Genomic DNA, 18017 nt, shown 5'->3' on the forward strand with positions numbered 1-18017 from the left:
CCTTTATCATGAAGATCATTTATTAAAAACCATTTACATAAATTCAGTCCTAAAAAAAAAAGTAACAGTAAATAATCTTTTTTGCTTTTAAAAGACAATGTTCTTCAGAGACAATTGTTAGGAGCTTAGATCGAGTACAACAAAGTGATACAAAAAAACAGGAAAAAATACAACCTTAGAATACTGCACCAAAATGTACACATAAACTGCTCTCTTGTGGCGCGACAATCTTTATCTGTAGTAAAAAAAAAAAAAAAAAGGTCATCTGAGTGACAAAAGACACAAACGTGCACATGTATCAACCGTAGCCGGATTAACCTGCTGGGGGGGGGCACCTGTTGACCCCTATATACAGCACCGACTAGTACAGAAGTGGAACGATTAGTCTATTAACCAGTTAATAAACAGACAATTAAACCGCAACTATTAATTTTTTTTAAAAGCAAATGCAAAAACAAAATCACTGGTTCTGGCTTTACATATGTGAATTGATTTTCTATGCTGGATAATAAACGGAATATCTATGTGTTTGGGACCGTTTCTGTGTCAATTACCTTGAAGCACAACAATGCATATGACCACAATATAAACTTGAGGCTAGCAGTGTTATGGCTAGAAAGCATACGTCTTGTGTAAATATGATGTCATGGTTCATGTGTTGTAATCAGAGCGACTCTATGGCTACCTTCACGTTACAGGGCTTAATGCTCAATTCCGATTTTTTGCCCAGATCTGATCTGTGAACGTCATTGACATCAATGTGAACAGATCTCTGTCCTGAAACGCCTCACATGCAACCAATAACGTCACACACATGAAGGACTGCCATCCGACACCCCATTGTTCCGAAAAATACCCATTGGACTGGAGCAGTCCGGTGACTGCCAGACTCTGTTAACATATTGCTCAATTTAATAGATCTGGTTTTGCCGTTACACAGATGTTACTCCTAAATAATAACGTATAACTTTGTATGACTCGTAAAGAAAGACGTTTCATTTTGGCTGATATTTATCGTTAACAAGTCTTCCGTGAAATAAGTTAAATAAACTAAAGTACGTTACTGTTCTGACATCCTGAAACACCACTAGTCAGCACGTCCACGCAGTTTTTATAGCACGTTATTTCATTAAATCAGACTTCTGCTTTGTGAAACTTGACAAATTTATCAAAAGAACTGAGTGAATTGTGAAAAGTCGGTGTGATACGTTTAAATTTTAAATGACTGACTAGGCAAATAAAGTCAACTGTTTCCTAGTTACCTCTGTTGATATTGTTAAATTTAACCGTGCCAAGCTTTCCGGTAAACATCTACTCCTTAGAAGATAATTTATGATTTCTTACGACACCAACTCATTCGGTGAACATGATTTAACATAATTCGGTACTGCATTAATTTAAGTTCCATGTAAAGTGATGTTTCCCAGATAATACTCGTCTGTAAAATCAGAAAAATCAGTAAAATATTAGGTTTTCTAAAGGGACTCTGGTGCTCGGAAACACTACCGCTTTTACCCACAGGGACGGTCAAAATCAACACAAAATTAAAGTTCCTCGTAACTTTAAGATAATAAAAAATAACTTGTTTCATGACTTCATTACATTAGTAGAACCTTAATCCAAAACAAATTAGCATGTTAACATGTCACACAGAACTGCAAATACAACCCTCCTACAAGTGTAGAGATACACGATTACTCAAGGACTGCAGAACGTAAACGCGTGAACACGAACTCTCGCAAGAGTTTTACACAAGAGGGATCCTTTCTAGCCATAACTGGGGATAGGTAACGAACGACCCATCTTAATTTGTGTTGTACATTAACTGTGAAAAATCCTAAATAGAAAACATTTGAATTAATCAAATTACCCCATGTGGAGGGAACCCGGGGGATTTTGGGTCGCAGTTGCCCACTTTGTCTGGTTGGCGATGCAGCCACGCACAACCACACACACATATTCATACACTCTCTTTGCAAAATATCAAAGACAGTAATTAACATCCAGCTGCCAAAAAGAAGAAGCACATTGGAGGAACAGACCCTTTTATGGTTTGCAAACAATGATGACGTATGCAGGCGTGAGCATGCCGTTTGGCAACGGAAGTATGGCGGAGTGCAATAGCTTGTCGAACTATGTGAGGGCATTAACCACCAAAGATCGCGAATGCAACCTAAATAAATTGACTTTCCAGATCCGTGTGCTGAGTGAGTTGAAGACATTACAAGTGGCCAGATATATACATGTATTTGGTGGATATTGTTAGCAGATGGTGGACAGCACAGTCCTGCTTGGCTAAATAACAGAGTTACCAGAGGTTGCATTATGATGAGTTCAAGCTCTATTCAGTAAAAATGAGTATTGAATTATCACGTTATCATGATGTGTCCAAATGTAATCTTGTAAAATGTAGTTTTTGGTGCGAAACTTGAATAAATCCAGTTGTTTCAAGGAGATGTTTTCAGAGCAATATAAAATAGATAATAGAGAAAAATAAGACATGTTTAACTTTAATCAAAGAAAATATTTAAATAGAAATACAGTCATTTATTTTCCTAATCATTTGAATTGTGTTTTTATGCAAATAGCAACTACAGTATAAATGATAATAACAAAGTAAAAGGATAACATTTGGAGTTTTTGACAGTTACAATTTAGCACAACATGGAAGCGAAAGCAGCGCTCTGTTTATTTAAATGTGACATTGCAATAAAAAAATTTAAATTTTTAAACAATCGTGATCTCTACATTTATCAAAATAATCGTGATTGGCATTTAGGCCGTAATCGCGCAGCCCTAATTTACATTTACGCAAGTTACTACGAGCAACCACAGACGTATTCGGCGGAGAGTCACCAGTTAACACGGTCACTCGTTAAACCGAAACACCCGTTGCTCTGAAACGGTCGTAATCCTGTCAGAAATTTGTACAACTTGAGTCCGCTGTTGCAATATCGATTCTTACAACCGAACACGCAACAACCAGACATTTTGATGACGGTAATTGTTTTTAATTCAATGTTTAAAGCTAGCGAACTTGTCTGGATGACAAAACAACACTTCCGTTGCCAACATGCGGGCGCTCATCAAGTCCAATTCAAACCTCGCACATGTAGAGGTGAAAACATCCGCTATCAGTGTGTTACTGAACTGGTCCTGTATTGTACCTACATTGTGCTTAGAAAAGTTATTTCTTCTCAGTGCAGTAGTGCATTTCTGTAAATTCTCCAGAAATGAGAAGTGATCCCACAAAACCTGAGCAGGAAATAATACAAAACAATGCACTCATGAAAAAAACGCTCAGTGCATCAAGTCCATCCAGTGTTTCTTACTTCATATTTTCAGTATGCGTGTCCACCTTTCTTACTGGTCAACTATTCAGTGGAATCCAAAATAGACGAAGCAGCTCAAAAAGCAGTTTCGACTCCCTTTGATTCAGTCAGAGAATCGAGAGTATGTCCAAAAGGTGAGAAAAGACCAGGGGACCTTTTAAGTAAAAAGCCTGATTCAGCCCGTTTGTAGTCGCTAAAGGCTAAATTCGACAGCAAACAAGAAGTTCAAGTAAAAGGGGAACAGAGGAGTGAGAATAGCTGTGAGAAAGATTGAGCTGCACTACTACTTCATGGAAACTGGAAGCAGTCTGACGTATCAGAAGTGTACAGTCAGCACTTAAGTGTCTATTTTTATGTTTGTTTGAGGAACAGAAAAAGGTCAGAGATGATTTGTCGCCTTTTCTTCACTCTAACTTCATTATGTTTAAGCCACGTCATTTGGGTGTCACCCTTGTCAACAAATGTAATCGTGAAAAATAACTAAAAGATAGCACTAATCACCCTCCTACACAGACGTCTCTGACTGGAGCTTCATGACAAACTTGTGCTTTTTGGGGTCGATGAACTCCTCACCCAGGCGCAGGAAGGGGAGAGGCGTCACCGTGACGACCAGGGAGAAGTCGAGGCGTCTCAGGGAGAAGACTTGTCCTTGACGCAGGGCTGTAGTCACCGGCTCCTCGCTCACTAGTGTCCAGTGGCGCCCCCTGCTGGTGTCCAGGTACTGGAGGGTGGGACCGGGGCTGAGGTAACGCTCAAGGAAAGCCTGGGAAGGAAAAGTATGCTCAAATCAGTTTATAAATAGTTGCACTGACTCAAGTTGAAAATTTGGCATGACTTTTAGAGCTGCAGATAAAACAGATTTTCAACCCAATTGGATATTTCCACGGTTTTAAAATATATGTTTACTGCTCTAAGAGGACACTTTTCATCACAGTTTACAGCGAACGGCGTCAACTCAGGCGAGACGATTGTTTATCATATACTTTGGATTATTAAAAATGAAGGAAAAAATGGGTGTAAATGCTATAAAAGCTTCATAAATGCAGACAACGAACCAGTTTTTTTAAAGTAACTGATAACAATACAGGGAAAAAAATAAAAGGTCATGTTGATAACATTTTTATATAGACAAATAATAAGAAAAATTACATCCACAGAGCTTTTAGAAAGGTGCCAAATAAAAGTAAGGCTTTTCCTAAAAAAAAAAGTTTTGTTTATATCTGCGGACGTTTGGTTCCCACTTCTAACAAGGCAAGTAAGCCAATAGTAAAACAACGTTGGTATTATGTGGTATCTCTGTCATTGAACACTAAGTTGCCAGTTAGTGTGGACAACACGGATAAATGACTGAGTTCGACGCTGGTGTCTCCATCAGGCTGCAGAATAAGTGAACATTATTGTCATCCTGTTTTTTTATTTATTACACACAACTAATGTAGGTCTATAGCTACAGGTTGCAAAATTAATTGTACTCTACCAGAAAAGATTCATTCCATTCAACCATAAAATATGCAGGTTGTGCAACGAACTGACAACCATTTGTTGTGAAGATGCAATGTAACGAGGGAAGGGAGAATGCGACATCTAGTGGCTTATATTATCAATAGCACCTTTAAACTAAAAGCTAGAAAAATCTAAAAAAAGTGATGAGATAAAAAGAGAGAATTAAAATTTAAAAAAAATAAGGGCTGTCAATCGATTAAAATATTGAATTGCAATTAATCTCAAATTAATCCCGCATTTTTTAACTGTTCAAAATGTACCTTAAAAGAGAGATTTGTCAAGTATTTAATACTTTTAGCAACATGGGAGTGGGCAAATATGCTTAATTTATGCAAATGTATGTATATATTTATTATTGGAAATCTATTATTACGCCTCCTTCGTGACAAGCTAGCATGACACCGTGGATTCTTTAGGTTTTCTAGTTTCATATGATGCCAATATCTTCACTCTAGCTTTAAAACTGAGCCCGCTACAACCTCAAAAATTGCAAGTTCCGTTAATGCGTTAAAGAAATTAGTGGTTTTAAAATGAATTTGCAATTATTATTTTTATTTTATTTAAAAAGGGACCATGTACAGTTTATTACGCAATATTATCGTGTTAACTTTGACAGCCCTAAAAAAAAAATACGATAAATGAAACAGAATAGAAGTGATGTCAATTTCAAATATAAAATAAAACCAATAAAACCCCTTGAAGCTCCCCTCCTTACCCTGGGGGTCATGTTGTGTGTGACGCAGAACTGCAGGTGGTTGATGATGCTCTCCATGCTGTGGTAGGCCTGCTGCCTGGTGGCGCGGAGGTACTTCTGCATGGCCCTCGCCATGGGGGCAAAGATGGCCTGGGCCGCCTCCCTGGGGTCCATCACCTCCCGCGGGTGTTTGGGGGAGGACGCGGTCGCGTCGTCGGCCTGGTGACGCTTGATGTGGGTGAAGGCTTCTTCTACTGCCACCACCAGTCTGGGAGGAGAAACGGCAGAGTGAGTGAGACACCGACTTCAATTTAAAAGAGCTCTCTCTCTCAATATGTACTCTATATATCAACAATGGGTCAAATAACAACACATAATGTGAAAAGGGACTCTTGATGAAATATATATCAATACATTTTAATACTCGGTTGTCATCTTATTAGGCCTAACCTTTACTCAATTGACTCATGGAGATCATTTACAGTCCATCACATCCTTTATATTCAATCTGTGTACTGTATGTGCTTTCTATGTATAGCCGGGATTCCACCAAAAGTGACCTTTCAAGGAACTAAAAGGTTCCTTCGGCCCATTGCTGTCTGCGTTTTAGGCAAATTAGTCCGCTGAAGTATGAAAAGGCAACATGGTTAGGTTTTGTCTCACTACGACGATATTTACTGATACACTGATCCATGTAATGGAAGAAAATGACACTAAGAGCATCCGTCTCCACAGTAAAGCATCTGTTGAGGGTTTTGATGGTTATTTATTTGTGATTAGAACATAACCGGCGCGAAACACTCAGAAAATTACGTTTTCCTTTCATTCACAGCCTCGCCCCGCTGTCTGTTTCTCTTTTTTTTAATGAGTCTGGACGGCGACAGCAAAAGAGAAATGCTCTCCCCTCATCCTAAAATGGTCATCGTTTATGAATGAAGCGGTACACGAGTTGAAGCCATTGCAGCAGAGACGCTGTGTTTGTGCGTTTGACCAATCAGCGACGGTCATCCATGCAAACCCCACCCCGAAAGTTCCTGTACTTTCAGAAAGTACAACCCTCCAACCAGGGCCTTTTTAGAGGGTAAAATGTCCCCGGAACTTAATTTAGACCCTGATCTAGTTCATCAAAAGGTTCCTAGTTCTGGAGAAAAAGTTCCTGCGGTGGCTTATGTGTTTTATATATTTGTGTGGCTGTGTCCCCACCTGGCTTTACGTTTTCGGACCCTCCGCTCCACCTCCGCCTCCTCGTAGTAGTACTCGTTGTGGGAGTTGTCTCTTCTCCGAGCGGCGGCTGCAACCATGGTTCTGGACTGACCCGTAGAGTTACTGGTGCTGTTCTCTGTCGACAGAAACAACTAAATTAACTTTGCGAGCAGAGCAATGCAGAACGTTTTAGGAAGTAAGGCTCACATGTATCATTATATTATTGTTAACGTAGTGTGATGTCTCATTGCTTGTTCAAAGGAACAGGTTAAAGATGAAATACTCTTCCACAAGATCCTGTTTACCTTCCCCCAGGTTGTAGACCTTGAAGGCAGACATCTTCTTGGAGAGGATGGACTTGGGCAGGTTGAGCAGAGCCGGGTTGTAGACCGGGAAGTCACTGTAGTATTGGTCCAGAACCCACACCGCCGCCCGCTGAATACTGTGTCACAAGAGTCAGAGGGAGAAAAAGAAAGTTCCTCTTTTTAACCGGCATATTTCAAAAACAATGCGCCGTTATTATCGGTGCACATCACCCGTTACAACCTGACAGATTCATGATGATAACATGCAGAGGAAGTGGTGAAAGTCACTCCCACTGGGCTGCACGCATGACAAGAAAAAGACTCTAGTTTGAGGTAAAAGTTGACCTGCAGGGAATGATCTGCTTGTGAGATGAAATATATATTTTTTGAATTGACAGGACGATCGGCGGTCCGATTCCCCGGCTCCTCCAGGCCACATGTCGAAGCGTCCTTGATGAAAGCATCATATCTCAAAGACTTGACGGCACTCAAAAGAGAGCAACTTCTGCCAATGCTGCACAATCTGTCTGTATTTGTTCTTTTAATGTTTGGAAATGTTAATTATCCTGCATGGGAATATTGTCAATGTGTATGAGGATAAAATTGTGCAAACTTCAAAGTGATTCAGGCACATGACTACTGAATTATGTCCATTGTGTTTGCTGTAGACAAAAAGCACATTTTGCAGGATCATTTGAAAGTTATTAGTCATTATGTGTCACCTAAATATGGTTGTTCAAAGTGCGGTCAACAGTTAGCATAGCAGCTGCTATGTCGGACTAATTTATGTCAACAAGTGAACAGCTTTAAGTACGTCTGTTCACACCGGGCATTGTGGATGTGTGTAAAAACAGAAGAAAATAGACCTGAAGTGTAAAAATAGTCGCGTTTATGCACGTTTAGCTCCGTTATGTGGAGACGGCTGGATTGATTAGAACAGAAGCACGCACGGATGACTGAACAATGCGTCTCAGAATATTCTTGATTTTGATGTTTGTTTTTGCACGCATGTGTATTAGATGCTGTATTCTTGATTTGATTTAGATGTTTGCTTTGCGTGTGCATTTATTAATTGCTGTGCTTTAATCATTTTTGATTATCTTTTGAGATCCATTTGGCAGTTCTTGAGATATCCTGTTAATAAACAGACAAATAATCAACTGCCCGATTGCCGATTTATTACACTGCTGCTTTGTTGAGTACTCGATTCCGATTGGTCAATCACGGCGTTCTACGGTCTGTTATTTCTTTATAGCAGACTGTTGCTATGTATAACAGACCGTTGCTATGAGGCGCAGATCTAACTGTTTTTGTGTCAAATTATTGATTTCTTAAGTAAGTAGCCGCGTAATAAGCGGCATAATTTAGAGCTGGCGGGTCATTGTTGTGAAATAAACCCCTTGCATCGCCTCGTTGGGGTTTATTTCACAACAATGACCGGCTCGCTGTTCATTATCCCTTACATAACAACCCTGCTGCAAAGATAACGCCTTGATGATGGCAATGAGATATCCACAAGGAAAATGTTAAATAAAAAAATCCAACAAATTCAAATCTAAAATGAAAACAAATTGAAAATGGACAAATAACATAATTTAAAAATAACAAAAGACGCACTAACCTGAGGTGACCCACGTTGTAGAAGCGACTAGCTCCATCTGTGGTCCTCACGACCTTCAGACAGAAAGCCGGCTGCAGGTGTCGGACCTCCAGCAGCACCAGCGCCAGGTATTGAATGAACAGCAGCGCGTCCACCAGAGACGCCGCGTATCCCACAATCCCCCTGTAGTCCGTCTCTCTGGGCTCCAGCACCCGCACCCCGTAGAAGAGCCAATAGGACGCCACGAAGAGGAAGACCAACGCCAGCAGCAGACAGCGGAAGATGAAGAAGCGCGGCAGAGTGGCTCGGGGCGGGCGGAGAAACAGCGCCCACGTGGAGATGAGGAGGATCAGGAGCTTGAAGGCCAGAGAAATGTAAAGGCCCTCGCATGGCGTGCCGCAAGGCTCCAGCGAATCCCGCCAAAGGAGCTGTGGGAGGGCCAAGAAGGCCAGAGGAGTAACCAGAGCGAAGAGTCCCAGAACGGCGCCCAACGCCGGACTGAGGTAACGGCGGCACTCCAACGGCGAAGAATCCTCTATTTCCTTAGTCATCCGCGTCAGGTCCTCGTTGGAGATGCTGTCCACGGAGGTGCCGGTGACCACCGTGGTCGTCTCGCCCCAGTTGTCATCCTGAGGAGAGAGCAGAGAGGAGCGTTGGAGATAAACGGAAGCAGAACGCAGCTGAAGAGAAAAGGATTAAAATCTAACTCTGACCCTGTCGTCTCCTCTGGTGGACTCGGCGTCCAGCAGCGGCTCTCCGGGAGCCTGGATGGTCACCGATTTGTCTGCACGGATGCTGTTGTCGCGACTCTTCGAGCGATGACGCTCCCGTCTATCCCTAGAGAAAAGAAGTCAGGGATGGTTTATTATCCACATAGATATACAATGATTATTGCAAAACTGCCTGTCCTGGCAGGTTATGTATAATCTAGAGCTGAAACTAATTAACTAACTAATTAATTTTAATTTTTCACTATTTTCTGACATTTTATAGACGAAACATTGAATCAGATTAACCGATAATGAAAATAATCATCAGCTGCAGCCCTGCTTACAGTACAGTACAACCTGTGGTCCTCTACCTGTGTTTGCGGGAGCTTCGCGAGTGGGACGACTTGTAGGAGTAGCCCGAGTACATCGACTCGTTGTCCATGTCGGAGGCCGGCGGTGGGCGGGGTTTCCAGGCACCTCCTCCTCTCCCCGAGCCGCCGCCGCCGCCGCTGCCTTTCTCCCAGACCACGCCCAGCTGGCTCTTCCGGCTGCTGATGGACTTGGTGGAGAGGGCCAGAGGGAGGCGCAGCAAGTCCACTTTACTCCTGAGGGAATCTATCTTGGAGGCCTGGGAAAAAAGACGGAGAGGAAGACGGGGTGAGAGAGAAGAAGATAAATGACAGAAATGGCGAGTTTTGGAAAAAGGCAAAAGCCAATGTGAGAGAGAGAGAGAGAGAGAGAGAGAGAGAGTGAACAGACGGGAGGCAGAAAGAGGAATGAGGAGAGAGAGGGGGATCATTTGTCATATCAGACAGGAATAAAAGCATCTCAGTCTCTCAAGGAGAGAGACATTGTTAAATGTTGGCACTCGGAGGTGTGTGAAAGTCTTCATTCTTCCTCTTTTGAGGGAGTTTTTATGAGCGAGTGATTTGGCCCCGAGTGTGTTCTCAGCCAATAAAGGGCAATTATGCCACCTTCTATTCTGGGCTACGAGTCTCCAGAGTGCACGACATGCAGGAGCGGAGAGCAGCTCCAACATGTTCCAGTTTCATACGTGAATAACTCAACATATCTGAAACATGTATGACCGCCGAGTCTCTTTTATACAAATGCATTTTGTTTATCTTTTGTTTTGGGTCCATGTGTGATACATACTCGGCCCAGACGCCACATTCCCCAACTGTCCCCCGTGGTCTCCAAGGGCAACAGAGCTTAGCTACTACAATGGGGATGAATGGGAGGCTAGGGGTGAGAAAAGACAGGAGGGGGGTTGTTGCCACAGCAACCAGAACATCAACCCTGCACCAACCCCCTCCTCCTCTCATTCTCCCCTCAAATACACACCTCAGAAGACACTGATCATTTACCCGGCTACGATTCATCCGTTTCTGTCCTCCATTTTAAGTGTTCAGCTTGACCGTACACAAACGGGCCTCATGCAACAACCACAGATTCGTTCTGAAAAAACAATTTTATTTAATAGTATTTTGAATTTTCTCTTAGATGCGAACATAATTTACGAGTTTTACGGTCCAGACCTGTCGTAGAAGTCATGTGCTATTATCCAAACCAACGTTTTTCACTGATGGATTGTACATTTCATTACATTTACACATTTTGTATCTGTTCTAAATGTACCTAAAAGGGAAATTTGTCAAGTATTTAATACTCTTATCAACATGGGAGTGGAATAATATGCTGCTTTATGAAAATGTATGTATATATTTATTATTGGAAATCAATTAACACAAAACAATGACACATATTGTCCAGAAACCCTCACAGGTACTGCATCTAGCATAAAAAATATGCTCAAATCATAACATGGCAAACTGCAGCCCAACAGGCAACAACAGCTGTCAGTGTGTCAGTGTGCTGACTTGACTATGACTTGCTCCAAACTGCATGTGATTATCATAAAGTGGGCATGTCTGTAAATAGGAGACTCGTGGGTACCCATAGAAACCATTTTCATTCACATATCTTGAGGTCAGAGGTCAAGGGACCTCTTTGAAAAAGGCCATGACAGTTTTTCCTCGCCTGTATATAATAAGGTTAACAGGAAGTGTAACCAGGCACGTCATGGCTGGCTGATGGTACGTGTCCACTCGGGCGTTTTTTATCGCGAGGGATAGCCTCGCTTCCCAGCATTGGAAGCTTGATGGGCTGCCGCTAGACACGCGACACCTGATTGGACAAGCGCTTTTCCTCGTGGGCTGCTGCTCCCGGCTCGTTTGGAAACTTTCTTCTCTTATATCACGAAAATAGTTCACCGAAATGTGTTTCTGTAAACATTTTAGGCATTTGCTGAATCTGTCTTTATATTAAATCGACGACAGTTAGTTTAAAAGTTTCTCAGGAGTTAACGGAGGCGGTGAATCGCGTTGGATTTGCATAAAGTAGCCTAGACCTCAACAGGAGCGGCCAACGTGACGACCCGTCTCATGAATCACGCCGCCACGACTGCTTACATAGACAATGAATGGAAAGCGTGGAAAGGACGGAGCCTGTGGACTCGTACCATCACTTCTTTCGGAGCACGTCACGCCATTAGAAGAGAGCGTGTCTTTAGACGGCGTGCTGATATATTGGCATTGGCAGAATGACTATCGCAACAACACATCATCAGTGGGTAACCTGTCTCACGACGGTCTAATCACATCACACGCTCCCTATTAGTGGGTGAGCAATCCACCGCTCGGTGAATTCTGCTTCACAGTGATAGGAAGAGCCGACATCGAAGGATCAAATAGTGACACGGTAATAAACATTTGGCCGCCAGAAGCCAGTTATATAGAGACTGATAGATCATGTTTACGCAGGCCATTTACACGGTTATCTGAAGTTAGGAGCGTTTGCTGAATCTGATATGGAACACTCGTACGAGCCCACGGTACAAAGAAAGTTGCATGAAGTCCTGTGATTTTTGACAAACAGGTACTTTCCGAATTCCCCCTAGAAAAAACACACTCTTAATGTGATAGCAAAGCTCCTCACGCTCTCAATTTGTGCCACGACCTCCTGCGTCCGTCTCCCACAGTGGACAGTGTCCACTCCACTAATGGCTTTCATGTGATTCACACATGGACTTCTCAGCTGGGACAGATCTATAAGTAGGCACACGAGGCTGCGCTGAAAATGCATTTCAATTCCAAGGATCTACAATACTTCACACACAGTTTCTCATTCCTGGTGTCGAGTAGAACCGCTACTAATGATTATATTCATTGTCGATTATTTTCTCGATTAAGCGATTAGTTGTTTGGTCGATAAAATGTCAGAAAATTGTGAATATTTCTTCCCAAAGCTCAAGATGACGTCCTCAAATGTCTTGTTTTGTCCACAACTCAAAGATATTCAGTTTACTGTCATAGAGGAGTAAAGAAACCAGAAAATATTCACATTTAAGAAGCTGGGATCAGAGAAGAGTCATTTTTTATGCAAAAATAGCAGAAAATGCTGTTTTCAGCCTCTCAAATAAGGAGATTTTCTGCTTTTCTCTGTTTTTGGACCTAGGATGGACATTTTTCACTCATTTAAAAGACATAACGATTGATTGATTAATCTATAAAATAATGGTCAGATTAATCGATAATGAAAGTAACCGTGAGTTGCATTGAAAAATATATAATAGCGATTATTTTGACTGACATTGCGATACGATATTAGAGGGAATGATCACTTTTTCAGAATTATTCTCATTTTCAATTGAAAAACTTATTGAAATGATTATGGTGTAATTTTTGCAGGGATCTGTACCAAACAAAGATGTTTTCTTAAGTCTGTAGATTATGACGTGTAGGCCGGGACATCTCTGCACACAACGATAATTAATTTAAAATGGTATTTTGCAATTTGAAAATTGCAGTAGGCCATATTGTGATTTCGATAAAATTTAAATTAATTGTGCAGCTCTAGGAGATTTGAAGACTGATGCATCGACAAAAAAACTCATATAGCATCTACATTTGACCAGAAAGCATGTGGAGTCTCTAAAGTCAGCTGGAACGAGGTTCTAGATGTGATGAAACCAAAACTGAGCTGTTTGGCCATCAGACTAAACCTGTTATTTGATAAGCTGAATGGTGCACAACATCCTAAACATATTATCTGTACCAGCATCATACTGTGGGGATGCATCATCCTCTGTAAGGCTTGTGAAGGGTAGAGGGGAAATGAGTGCAGCTAAATATGGAGAAGGAAAACCTGATGCAGCCGGCAAGAAAACGGCCACCTGGGAGACGAGTTGTTTTCCAGCAAGAAAATGAGCCCGAGCGTGAAAAACAACGTTAATGTCCCGAGCGTGGCCGGAGAGACAATGAAACATTAAAAACACTTCTCAAAAACATCTTTCTCTACGGGCAGCTGTGGCTCAGAGGGTAGAGCAGGTTGTCCACCAATCGGAAGGTCGCTGGTTCGATCCTCGGCTGCTCCGGGTCACATGTCGATGTGTCCTTGAGCAAGACACTTAACCCCAAATTGCTCCCGAAGGCATAGCCATCTGAGTATTTAGATTAGATCCTGATGGGCAATGTTGGCACCTTAGCAGCCTCTGACATCAGTGTGTGAATGGGTGAATCGGAGTTTGCAAGTGATTGACAGCTGCCTCCGTTCAATGAACAGCCAATAGGAACGCTCTCTCTGAAACAACCTGTGATTGGCCAAAGTCTTCCGTCACGGGCTACTTTTCAAAGCCTGAAAACAGAGCCATGAGGAGCTTCAGAAGTCTGGACTTTTTGCCCAATGATGCCAAAAATATTCTGCTTACTGCCACTTTAACGGTTCGCCAGAGTGGCCTTTAACAATGTGCGAGACACGCAACAGATGTTATCCTGGCCGGTCATACTGTAGGCCACAGAACAGCACATTACCCATTGTAAATAAATAGAACATTTTCCAATGATCTATAAATAATCCATCAAATCACACTACAGGATGTTCTCTTACAAATTATTAAATTTGGAGTGATAAGCATACTTGCCAACCTTGAAAAATGAAAGTTTCAGAGACTTTGTTTCCTTCATTCTGGTGGACTTTAAAAGAGTGAAAATAACTAAAGTACACTGCCACAGCATTTTAATGTCAAACTTTTGATTTTACCTTTAACTTCCAGGAATGAAAACGGAATAATTCGCCCATCTGGTGTGAACTTAGCGTGTGAATCTCTGGCATAAACTAATATTCATCAGTTTTTATTTATATTAGCTCATGCTTGAGTGTTTCTTTCTCTTAGTACTTTCCATTTCTCACTCACTGAGGGTCCTTTCAGACGCAACGCGACAACATCACCACTGCGCTCTGAAACCCGTTATTTCTAACGGCTTGCGTATTTCCACGACGGCTTTCCGCTGCATCGAGGAAAGCCCAACTTTGGGCGCCGCACACTGTGGCGAGCGTAGAAGATAACGAAAAGGAAAAAAAGTGTGAAAATTTGCTATAAATTGAGAGAAATATGGGAGAATTATGACACTAAATAAACACTGATTTATTAAGCGTATGCAAAAGTAGCCAACAAGGCTGCTGCAGAAGTAAAGATGATATCGGCCAATAATCAACTGCTCAAAACTATCGGTATTATATCGGCCTTTAAAAAATCCACTATCGGTAGACATCTGGTATTATTGTGCCATAAACATAAACAAAAGCAGCTCTGCTTCTCTCCCACCCAGCCTGAGATGGTCAATCCCATCGATCACACTGACGAACCTCTCCCACTGTAATCAATCCACCTGATTGATTAACACTGGACTCCACAGTGCAGGGTGGAAACACACTGGCCAGGTCAAAAACTGCTACCACACTGTAAAAAATGTCAAATAATGTGTCCAGAAGGTGATTGTCATAAAATATTTCAAGTTTCAAGTGTATTTGTCATATGCATTTAAAAGTACAGTGTGTATATATGCTGGATGACTTGTGTCCTGCATGATACAAAGTGCTTTCTTCCTGCAGCAAGTGGTGTAAATGTCCTGTAACTGTAGTTAATGGTGATCCAATCATTTTAGATGCTGTTTTCATGGTCCTCATCAGGAGTTTGTGGTCATATGATGTAATGTTGCCATCCAGTTAAAGGGACTGTTTGTAACTTTTTACACGTATAAATCTACCGGGTCGGGATCCCATGCGCGCTCGCATGTGGCCGCAGTCTCTGCTCTGCTGCCTGCCTGCTTGCCTTCACTCACCGCGCGCGTTCTCGCTGTCTCGCTCCACCTCTACACGTGCATGCGCGCTCACTCCACACTGCAGAAGAGTTAGTTTAGCTCTGAGAAGATCTAGTGAATGTAGAGTGGACGTTTGTGCAGAAAGAACTGCTGCAGCTCCTCCAGACCAACAAAGGTTTCCCGTGTCTTGTGAAGTGACGGGGCTCCGCAGAGAGAAACATTATCGTCTCTGACCGGGTGCCGGTGTCTCCCTCCGGCCGCGGTCATGAGGCTGAAGCAGGAAAAGCCAACACTAGGATCAGCAGTGATTCATGGAGAGACCTCCGTCTGGTCAGCTAACATTACTGCCAAGCAGGTGAAATATAGAGTGATATTGTGGTTTTAGCTGTCGTGTGCCGCCTCACTGTTTTGAGCGATGCTCGTTCATGTCTATTTAGAGCGAGCAAGCGCGAGCCCGACGCTGACTTTCGTTGACTTAACGGCCACAGGTGTCGCTGTTAACAAGCAGTTCTGAAAGTTACAAATAGTCCCTTTAAGATGCTTTCTCTTGTGGAACGGTCGAAGTTGATGAGTGTTTTTGTGGACATACCATGTTTCTTTAAACACCTAAAAAAAAAGTATTTGCCATATGAGGTTTATCAAGTTTAAACAAGTCACTAAACTTGTATTATTACATTTCATCTGACTGTATTATTGTTGACCTCCCTGCAGCCTCAGGCTAAATAAAACCCCCATGTGTGTCTCCAGGGGGCCTCCAGGCCTCAGGGTGGCAGTGGGGCCTGTGAGGCGTGGCTGCAGCCTCAATAACACACTCCTTAAAAAGCAAGCCGAGCTGCAGGCTTCGAGGCCTTCTCCTTTTACAAACACACACACACACTCAGCATGAATGAATCAAGTGTTAAAGACGATTTAACACCAAAGTGGAAACGCAGCGAGGTCTCTGAGACAAAGCAGAACACACCCTGGATCAAGTGATGATGCGCAACAGTGATATATAAACCATGGCTGTGCGTAAAAGTGCAACATGGATAAAGTGCATGGATCAAATTAATATATAGGAATGGGTGAATGTGCCAAAGTGACTGTAGAAATCAGGTGGACGCGTTCACACTGGTGGTGAAAATACAGCTTTTAGTGAATCTTTTTTTTTTTTTTTTGCCAGCTCACCAGTTCCCAACAGACACCAAACAAGAAATAACATTTGTGGGAAAAAAAAGAGGTGCAGATGTTAAAGTTTTTTCATCATGTTATCATGCAAAATGCTCACACACTTAACAGCGCATTGTATACCCATAATGCATGCAGGAATGTCTTACCTTTCTATCCCAAAAAGGGTGAAAGCTGCAGCACAAAGAGCCGAGCAGCAGAGCAACAAAAAGTGCCTCCAAAATTCACTTTCTCCAGACTCTCATCTGTTTCCACGAGTATTCATCACCGGGAGTGTAACTAAGCTTCCTTTTTTTAGTGAAAGCACTTTGTTTTGTTTGGTTTTTCGGTTGTTAAATCGCATCTTAAACCCGAAAAGCAACACAAAAGGCTCGTAGCTCCACCAACCGGCTCCGCATCTGCTGTTGTGTGGCGGAGCCCCGCTGAGCTGAGCGGCTCTGTGAGCTCATGCAGCACCGGCTGAAAGACACACACCGTCAAGTTACAGACAGTACATCAACAACTTCCGGTTTTGATTTTCAAAATAAAACAGACATTTTACGTTTTTTTTTCAAAATAAAACAGCCATTTCACGAGGGATTTTCAAAATAAAACAAACATTTTACGGGGGGATTTTCAAAATAAAACAGACATTTTACGGGGGGATTTTCAAAATAAAACTGACATTTTACGGGCGTGATTTTCAAAATAATACTGACATTTTACGGGGGTGATTTTCAAAATAAAACAGACATTTTACGGGGGGATTTTCAAAATAACGTGACATTTTACGGGGGTAATTTTCAAAATAAAACAGACATTTTACGGGGGGGGGATTTTCAAAATAAAACTGACATTTTACAGGGGGGATTATTAAAATAAAACCGACATTTTACAGGAGGGATTTTCAAAATAAAACTGACATTTTACGGGGGGTGATTTTCAAAATAAAACAGACATTTTACAAGGGGATTTTCAAAATAACGTGACATTTTACGGGGGTAATTTTCAAAATAAAACAGACATTTTACGGGGGGGATTTTCAAAATAAAACTGACATTTTACAGGGGGGATTATTAAAATAAAACCGACATTTTACAGGAGGGATTTTCAAAATAAAACTGACATTTTACGGGGGGTGATTTTCAAAATAAAACATTTTACGGGTTGGATTTTCAAAATAAAACTAATTTTACAAACTACACCTAATTTCAGGCAAAAGGTGGTTTCTCAGTCGATTAATTGAGAAAATGACTGGCTGATAATCAATATAATTGTTGTAGTCCTAGAATAAACGCATAGAAACAAGGAGGACAGTGGTTGTATCAAAAAAGGCAGAGAATAATTTAAAAGATATATTAAT

At 41.8% G+C, this 18017-nt stretch overlaps 1 protein-coding gene across 2 annotated transcripts; it reads right to left on the reverse strand.

The window, feature by feature from the left end:
* Positions 1–23: 23 nt before the first annotated feature.
* On the reverse strand, positions 24–17481 carry LOC141760181 (vang-like protein 2). Of its 2 annotated transcripts, XR_012592290.1 has the most exons (9): positions 16825–17481; positions 9719–9975; positions 9351–9474; positions 8659–9266; positions 7038–7174; positions 6733–6868; positions 5551–5797; positions 3333–4095; positions 24–235 (listed from the first exon to the last, which is right to left on the reverse strand). XR_012592290.1 is itself a non-coding variant. In XM_074622762.1 (8 exons), the coding sequence occupies exons 2-8, from the start codon at positions 9787–9789 to the stop codon at positions 3838–3840; spliced, it is 1581 nt and encodes a 526-aa protein (XP_074478863.1). In that variant the 5' UTR covers positions 9790–9975; positions 16825–17481; the 3' UTR covers positions 616–3837. The 2 variants fall into 2 exon arrangements, 1 of the variants encoding a protein (XP_074478863.1); XM_074622762.1 differs by lacking the exon at positions 24–235 and having other exon boundaries at positions 616–4095.
* Between the last annotated feature and the right edge of the window lie 536 nt (positions 17482–18017).

The sequence above is a fragment of the Sebastes fasciatus genome, chromosome 22 (genome assembly GCF_043250625.1).
Source record: "Sebastes fasciatus isolate fSebFas1 chromosome 22, fSebFas1.pri, whole genome shotgun sequence".
NCBI lineage: Eukaryota > Metazoa > Chordata > Actinopteri > Perciformes > Sebastidae > Sebastes > Sebastes fasciatus.

Excerpts from the sequence above, each read along its gene's own strand:
- LOC141760181 (XM_074622762.1), bottom strand. The coding sequence starts at position 9,789 with ATGGACAACGAGTCGATGTACTCGGGCTACTCCTACAAGTCGTCCCAC. Across the intron at positions 9,475-9,718 it reads CGAAGCTCCCGCAAACACAG|GGATAGACGGGAGCGTCATC; the intron begins GTAGAGGACCAC and ends TCTTTTCTCTAG. Across the intron at positions 4,096-5,550 it reads CACACAACATGACCCCCAGG|GCTTTCCTTGAGCGTTACCT; the intron begins GTAAGGAGGGGA and ends TTTCCTTCCCAG.